General features: G+C 39.3%; 1 protein-coding gene across 1 annotated transcript; it reads right to left on the minus strand.

Annotated features, from left to right (window-relative positions):
• Positions 1 to 3824: 3824 nt before the first annotated feature.
• Positions 3825 to 4725, minus strand: LOC104656886 (probable ribosome biogenesis protein RLP24). Its single transcript, XM_030934412.1, has one exon. It carries the CDS (start codon positions 4674 to 4676, stop codon positions 4185 to 4187), a length of 492 nt encoding a protein of 163 aa, XP_030790272.1. The 5' UTR covers positions 4677 to 4725; the 3' UTR covers positions 3825 to 4184.
• Positions 4726 to 9154: the final 4429 nt, after the last annotated feature.

Below are 9154 nucleotides of genomic sequence, written 5' to 3' on the forward strand. Positions count from 1 at the left end.
GCATTTGCCTCTGTGAAGTTTTCATGTTAGGGTTTTAAAATGCACTTTGAAGTGAAACAGGCCTACATTCAGATCACACCTCTGCCGTTTCATAGCCTTGTCAAGTGGGAATCATAGTATCCATTTTTGAGGGTTGTTGTGAGGATTAAATGAGGCAATGTATTTAAAGAGCATAGTATGTAGAAGGGGTCCCAATAATGCTAGCTCCCCTTCCTATGTACCTCATTGTCTTACAGTACATGTGAGCTGGATTTACTAACAACTCTTGCTCCTGATCTCTGTGAGTTGGTATAGTTGGGTAGGGAAAAATACCCTAGGTATCTTCTGCTAGCATTTTCATTGCTCTCCTGTCTCAATGAGCAGTGTAGGATACTTTGTCATTTGACAGCAACTCAGTTATCTGCACCTTTTTCATTCAAAAAACAAAGGCAATCTAGGTAAGAGATGTATCTTCCTAAATCTGTGCCATTTTGAAATTCTCAAGATTCTAGGATTTTCTTTGGTTGATGAATTTTTTATATTAGAATATTAAATGTTCCTTATCTGATCAGATTTTGATAATTTCTTCAGAAAATGTAGATTATTTGCTTGAGATGGATTTAAAGATTTCATTTGCAGTCCAAAAATACTTGAATCACATAATAATATCAACCACTGACATTGTCTTAGACACTGTTCGAAATTTCCTATGAGGCAGATGGTCTTACGTGTATGCGTATGTGCATGTGTGTATGCTCACACATACTGTTTTTTGAACTATTTTTCTATGTATCCATTTGCAGTAATGTCCTAGGTAAATGGTCTCTTTGTTTTCTCTTTTTCTTAGTGTAACATCTGGTGTCATGTTGTCAGTGTTCAAATCCCAGCTCCATTATTACTTAGCTTCACCTCAGTTTTCTCATTTATAGAATGTGGACAATAATAGTGCCTACTTTTGCCAGCCAGGTTTCTTGGTTGCAAGCAACAGCAACCAACTACAGTTAGCATGTTCAAAACAGAAATTTCTTGGAAAGATATTAGGAAGGCTGGCAAAACAGGTTTCAAAAATGGTATAAAACAAAGGAACCTGCAAAGGCCAGTTTAGGTACTAGACTCTGGAGGCTATTTTTGGTACCACGACCACTGATCACTCTGATCACTTGATGCTCCTACTGTTGAAAGGCATCACTTGTTTCAGATGCCAAGTCGTCTATAGGATTATTCAATTGGCCAACTTTAGGGCACTAGCTCATGATCACTACAGTAGCAGGATCTGGCTTTTGGAATGGGAGGTAGGACCCTGCCTTCCATAAAGATTCACACAGTGGGTTGGATGCAGTGGCTCACACCTGTAATTCCGTAACTTTGGGAAGCTAAGACAGGAGGATTGGTTGAGTCCAGGAGTGCGAGTTTAGCCTGGGCAACACAGTGATATTCTGCCACTACAAATAATAATAATAATAATGATAATAACAATTAGCTAGGTGTGATGGTGCATACCTGTGGCCTCAGCTACTATGGAGGCTGAGGTGGGAGGATCACTCGAGCCTGAGAGGTCGAGGTTGCAGTGAGTCATGATGGCACCACTGCACTCCAGCTTGGGTGACAGAGTGAGACCCTGTCTCAAAAAAAATAATAATAAATAAAATAAAAATAAAAAAATAAAAAAATGACTCACACTGTGGTAGAATTTTCAAACAAGGGAAGAATGTTCAGGTACTAGACTACCATAAAGCAAGTCAAAACACAGTGAAACAAACAAACATTACTGGGAAAAAAGTCTACAATCCATCTCACAGGTTGTTGTACAGATGAAATGAGTGGCGCATAGTTAAGAACCCTCTAAATTTTACCTATTATGATTATGTAGGGGAGAAAAAATATATTTTCCCTTCTACCTTTCTAAGTTCTCAGCTGGGGCACCTGTAACAAAAGACAGATTAACAAGAGAAAAGCATACAAACTTATTTAATATAATTTTTACACGGCAAGGTAGCCTTCATAAAGAAATGAAAACACCAAGAAATGGTTAAACCTGAGCATGTTTATGAGGAGTGAGAAACTGGGAAAATTTGATGGAACAAACAGGTATGAGCTAAGAGTAGTAAACTGGGGAAAACTTAGCAAGGCCTATTCATTCAGATTCCTCTCCACATCCCTCTGCCTTGGTAGATAAGGGTGTTCCTTTCATCTGGGTATAGGGAGGGCACCTCTCACATAAGGGTTTTATGACCAGCTTCAGGGAAAGATCAGAGAGTCTTAAGTACACCTGCCATTTCTCAAATACCTTCAGCTTAAAATATTCAACTTGCCAAGTTGCCATATTTGGGGGTAGAGTGTCCTGAGCCCCATAAATTTTTCTCATATACTATTTTGTAGTAGGTTGTAGTATAGGACTCTCTTTTCACATGTGAATTTCTGCCTTCTGGTTCAATGGTTTCCTGTGATCATTTCTAATGCCCTTAAAACATTTTTATATTTGATCCTAATCTTACAAGTAAAAATACTTCTAATAAGAAAAGTAATGGTGATATATTTATATAGTTCAAAATTATTTAAATTTATAGCATCTCATTTAATCATCACAACAGCCATATGAGAAACATTGTAACAGCCCAATTGAGAAACACTGTAACAGCCCACTGTAACTGTTACAATTGAGGTCAATTCTAACAGCCCCAAAACTGTAACTACTAATTGAGGAAGCTGTATTAGTCCATCCTAATAGTGCTATAAAGACATACCTGAGACTGGATAATTTATAAAGAAAAGAGGTTTAATCAGCTCATGGTTCTGCAGGCTGTACAGGCTTCTGGTTCTCGGGAGGCCTTAAGAAACTTACAATTATGGTGGAAGGCAAAGGGAAAGCAAGCACATCTTCACATGGCTGGAGCAGGAGGAAGAGAAAGCAAAGGGGAAGGTGCCACACACTTTTAAACAACCAGATCTCATGAGAACTCCATCATGAGACAGCACTGGGGGATGGTGCAAAACCATTTGAAACCACCACCATGATCCAATCACCTCCCACCAGGCTTCACCTCCAACACTGGGGATTACAATTTTACAAGAGATATGGGTGGGGACACAGAGCCAAACCATATCAGAAACTGAGGTTCAGAGAAGTAATGTAAATTGCCTTAGGTCACAGCTTAGTGGTGGTGGATCCAGGATTCGAATGCACATCTTCTGATAGTCCAGTACTTTTGCCATGCTGTGCCCATTCAGAGAAGAAGAGAACTTTCTCTCCATATCTGAGTCTTGTCTTGATTTCCTATCATTGGAGATGTTATAGCTATCTTTCCAAATGAGTTGTTGATGGTGTGGGTTGGCAACTGAGAGCACAGGGACAAACATGAATTTTGTCTCTATAACTTCCTAGCTGTGAAACTGCAGACAATTAACTAAAACTCCTTGAACCTCTTTCCTTATCTGTAGAATAGGATATTCTATTACCTTACTTATAGGGTTATAGTTAAGGTGAAATTAGACAATGGATGAAAAGTGCATAGCATAGTGCTTGGCCCACAGTAAATTCTCATTATTTCAGTATTATTATTATTATTACTGGATGAATGTAGAAATGAATAGAAGAGTAGTAGAAGCAACGTGTCAACTGCCATAATTATCTCGGTAATCCGGGCATCACCCCCCGACCTTTGTTTGAATTACCCACATATGTCCATATGTGTGGTCTCTCTGCTTAGCCAACTCTTGAGAGTCTTTGGAGCCTAGCCTAAGTTCCATTTCCTCTGAGGATTTCTTCAACTGCTCAATAAATCTCTCCTATAGTTCAACATTGTTAGTATCACGTAACTATGCTTTTCTAAAATCTTTTTTTTTTTCTGCAAAGAATATTTTATTTTATACATCACTAGCCATGAATTTTTGCCATTAGTTACTATACAAATGCTGCCTAGTGCCATTATCCAAATGGCATAACCATTTTACATCCACAATTCACTTCTATAGTTATAAGTAGAATTTTCATGATTTACGTAAGTACATCTATCAGTGAAGATTTAACACTGAGATGCAATCTAACATCCGTAATATCTGATGTTATGTAGAAGGCAATGTAGGAAAGATGTATTTTAATTACTTTTCATTTAAGTGACCTTATGTAAAAAATAAGATAATTTAACAGTTCCAAGTATCCAAAGGGTATTTTCAAATGTACACAAAAGAAATGGTTACAGAGATTTTTAAGGAGCATCTTCCATGTCCACATCCTCTTGTAACTGCTGTACCATTTTCTCTTCCAACTGCTTCCCTTTGCCTACAAGAGGGGCTCGGATAAGATGGATGTTTTGCTTGACTTCTTTGATATCCTGAACTTTCTGTAGCTCTTTATTTTTCTTCAATCTGTTCATTATAAATTTAGCTTGGCGTTTCTGTTTGATCTCTTCAACTCTCTTCATTGCATCAATAGTTTTATTCCATAGCTCTCGCTGGTATTTGATAGGTTCATTTCTACGTTTTTCAAATTCAAATGAATTATCCACTGTAAGCTCTTTACCAGCTGCTTTCCGGAATGCTTTGGTCCACCTAACTTTGCGAGGATTGCGCTTCTTTTTAAAGTTTTTATGACATTTAGATTTGCAAAATCTGAACACCTTGCAATCGTTGCGGACGAACATCATGCCGTGTCCAGGGTAGATGGGCCCCGAACAGAAATAACACTTCTCGATACGCATGTTGAACCCGCGTGGGACCCCACCAAACAAACGCCAAGCTTGAGAGGAAGTGACCTCTAAAATCTTTTGTGTGGTTATCAGTTAGATTGTAAACTTCTTGAGGATTGTGATTAGTTTCCCACAATGACTAGCACAGGGCCATGAAAGCACATAATAGTGGCTTAATTAATGCTTGTCGATTAATTCCCCTGGATCATTCAGAGGAAAGGCCAATAAAAATTGCTGAATAACACTCAACAATAAGAAAACAAACAACTATACCAAAAAAATGTTCAAGAACCTTAACAGATGCCTCATCAAAGATGATATACAAATGGCAAATAAGTATATGCAAAGATGTTTTATATCATGTCATCAGGGAAATGCAAATTAAACAACAATGAGATACCTACACACTTATTAGAATGGTAAGTCCAGAACACTAACAACACCAAATGCTGGCAAGAATGTGGATAAACAGAAACTCTCATTCATTGCTGGCGAGAATGGAAAATGGTACGGCCACTTTGGAACTCAGTTTGGCAGTTTCTTACAAAACTAAACATATTCTTAACATATGATCCAGTAATTGTGCATCTTGGTATCTACCCCACGGAGTTGAAAACTTACGTCCACACAAAAACCTGGATGTATATGTTTATATTTATATCAGTTTTATTCATAATTCCCAAAATTTGGAAGCAACCAAGATATCCCTTTGTAAGTGAATGTATAAACTGTGGTACATCTAGATGACAGGATATTATTGAGTGCTAAAAAACAAAGTTATTGAGCCATGAAAACACGTGGAGGAATCCTAAATGTATGGTACTGAATGAAAGAAGCCAATCTGAAAAGGCTACATTCTGTAGTATTCCAACTATATGACATTCAGGAAAAGGCAAAACTGTGGAGACAGTAAAAAGATCAGGGTTTTTCAGGGGTTGGGGCATAGAGGGGAAAGAAATGAATAGGTGGAGTATAGAGGAGATTTTAGGGCAGTGAAACCACTCTGTGTGATATTACAGTGGTGGGTACATGTGCTTATGCATTTGTCCAAACCCATAGAATATACAACACGAAAAGTGAACCCTAATGTAAACTATGAATTTTGGGTGGTAATGATATGTTGATATAGGTTCATTAACTGTAACAAATGTACCACTATGATGGGGGATATTGATAGTGGGGGAGGCTGTGCATGTGTGGAGACAAGGGGTAAATGGTAAATCTCTGTACAGTCCATTCAATTATGTTGTGAACCTAAAACTGCTCTAAAAAATAAATACATTTTAAAAAGGACAAAAATATTTCTGTGTAATAATACCATATTTTGGCCTATTTTTCAAAGCCCTTTCAAAGTGTAATGGTATGATAATCGTATTACCCCCTATGAAGAAGGCATAGAGTGTTTTCAGTTACGTTTTAATGACTGCAGAAACAGCGAGAAAGGGCTTTCTTGTTTTTAGTCCATTCTGCTGTGCTTCTGGTGGGTTTGTATTACCAACTTCCCATGCTGAAATTTCCCTAGGAATAGACCTAGTTCTAACTAGGCAAACAGAGAAAATTTGATCATATGGTCTTTAATTAGCATTATATGTAAAAGGGCAGGGCCTAGTGTTGAAGGAGTCCTGGAAGTGAAGGATCCATAAGTACCTTCAGCAATAATTCTGAGCCTCAGTCTCCTTCTGCGTAATGGAGAAAATCTTTAAAAACATTTTCAGATCTGCTCTTCTGTGACTTGGGCAGTGTATTATTTAGGATAGTACTAGCTGCTATAACCAATAGATCCCAAAATTCAGTGCTGTATTAGTCCATTCTCACACTGCTATAAAGAACTACCTGAGGATGGGCGCAGTGTCTCATGCCTATAATCCCAGCACTTTGGGAGGCCGAGGCGGGCAGATCACCTGAGGTCGGGAGTTCAAGACCACCCTGAACAACATGGAGAAACCCTGTCTCTACCAAAAATAGAAAGTTAGCCAGGCGTGATGTCGCATGCCTGTAATCCCAACTACTTGGGAGGCTGAGGCAGGAGAATCACTTGAACCTGTGAGGCAGAGGCTGCCGTGAGCCGAGATCACGCCATTGCACTCCAACCTGGGCAACAAGAATGAAACTCCATCTCAAAAAAACACAAAAACAAAAAAACAAAAAAACAAACAAACAAAAAACCAAAAAAACCTGAGATTGGGTAATTTATAAAGGAAGGAGGTTTAACTGACTCATAGTTCTGCATGTCTTGGGAAGCCTCAGGAAACTTACAATCATGGAGGAAGGCAAAAGGGAAGCAAGCACCCTTCTTCACATGGTAGCAGGAGAGAGACAGAGAGAAAGAGAAGGTCCCACACAGTTTTAAACAACCAGATCTCATGAGAACTCTATCACGAGCCAGTACTAGGGAGATGGTGCTAAACCATTAGAAACCACCCCCATGAGCCAATCACCTCCAACCAGGCTCCACTTGCAACACTAAGGATTACAGTTCAATGTGAGATTTGGGTGGGGACACAGAGCCAAACCATATCAAGTGCCTTAACACAACAGAAGTTTATTTATTGGTTATGTAATGGTCCAATATAGGTATTCCCAGTCTGTGGTAATAATGATAGGGCTCTGTTTTATGTAGTCATTTTAGTAACTCTGGTTGCCCTTCAACACAGGGTATCCAAGGTTGTCCTAGGGGTCAGCATCTGGCAAATGGGAGGGGAAAGAGCATATAAGATTGTGTTTTAAAGGCCTGGAAGTGGTGCACATAACTTTTATTCATTTTTTATTAGCCAGACATGACTACAATTAATTACAAGGGAAATTTGGAAACATACTGTAGCTGGGTGCCCAGGAAAAAGAGGAGAACATGGATATTGATGAATTAGTCTCTGCACACGTAGTAATAACAATTATCATAAGTAACATTTTAGGACACTTATTCTGTGCCAGGTTCTGTGCAATGTGCATTTACATGCATTATCTTACTTAATCTTTGCAACCTTAATGAGGTGAGCACTATTTTTGATGTGAGCCCAGTTTTTCAGATGAAGAAACGGAGGTTCACATAATCCAGCAAGTCAGCTAGTCAGCTCTAAAGCTGTGCTTTAAACCTGGGTCTACTTGACCTCAGAGTTGGATCCCTTAACGTCTATACACTTATAACTGCCCTATATGATTGTTTAATGTTGGAATATATTCTATTGAGTTCCAGCCTAATGGAAACACAGATCATTTAGTAAAACGCTTTCTTTAGCTCTTTGGGTGTTTATATCATGTTATAGCTGGCCAATGTCCCAGTCATATTTTAGCTCTCCACAGGTGAGCTTTCAGAATATGTCCATAGATAAAATATACTGCCTCAATCAGATTCTTATCCACAGTTTCTCTTGGAATGTTGTTCACACGTGGTATATGAAGTGTTTATGAACGTAGGGAATGATGATTGGAAATGAGGTTGGAAATCTCAGGAGCTACTTCTCTGATGAGGTTTCCAGTTCCCTTTGAGTCATGTGGGACATTGATCTAACTGTACTCTTGTGGTACTGGGAGGGTTCTGCTTTGGGTCTTGGCCATCATCAGAAGGGCTGGGAAGTGAAGCATTCAAGGATGCAAATTAGCATGGATCTGTGGCCAAGGCTATAAAGAATCCAGACTGCCTGAGGTCAGAAACCTTACACACTGAAAGCTACGGACCTTTCAGGTGCATATTTTGCGCGGGAGGAGAATGCACCTGGAGAAAGCAGAGACCGGGATATGGCAAACTCCATGCTCTGTGAAGGGTGGAGGTTGCAATCGGTCATACCGATTGAGGAGAGATGGTGGCCTGACTGAAGAAGTTTAAAAGCCTGCTATGAGGCTAACCAATGTTGGAGGAAAAATATATAAACTACACGTAACGGAATCTTTTGAGTGTTTGATTTTCAGCTTGTTGTTTTGATATCTTGTAAATGCACCGGTTTTCCTTACGTATTTTTACTCACTCAGGCTTTAAATTCTGAGAAACACTACTCTTTCAATTAGGTTATGTGACCCAGCCATAAGATGCAATTTAAGCTATTCCTCCACTCTCTGTCCCCACCTACTTCCCTCTTAAGTTGGTTGTGATAACTAGAGGTAGGAATTTTTTGTTTGCCTTGTAAAACAGGGAAAACAAAACAATGTTTAGCATACATGTTCACAGTAGTTCCTCAACACAGGCAGCGGGGCAGCAAGGGGCACAGCAAATTCTGGTGCCGTGCAGATAGCTTCATTTCAAAGGACTTCAGGCCTTTTGCTCTAACCATTTGCTAAGAATGGTTTGCAATTAGTCAGAGGATATCTGCAAGAAAGCCTCGGGCAATGTACTAGGCCTTGAATACCCAGAAACAAAATAGACATTGCTCTTGGCCTCAAGGAGCTCACAGTCTAGTGGGGGACAATACAGTGTGATAAAGGTTAGACTGGAAGAAGGAAAGGAGGGCAATAGTAGCGAAAGGGGTTGCCCTTAGGCATTGGAGATTGTGATGTTT

This window comes from Rhinopithecus roxellana, chromosome 7, assembly GCF_007565055.1.
Source record: "Rhinopithecus roxellana isolate Shanxi Qingling chromosome 7, ASM756505v1, whole genome shotgun sequence".
NCBI lineage: Eukaryota > Metazoa > Chordata > Mammalia > Primates > Cercopithecidae > Rhinopithecus > Rhinopithecus roxellana.

Bases quoted from the DNA above. Each gene is read 5' to 3' on its own strand.
- LOC104656886 (XM_030934412.1), bottom strand. From the start codon at position 4,676: ATGCGTATCGAGAAGTGTTATTTCTGTTCGGGGCCCATCTACCCTGGA.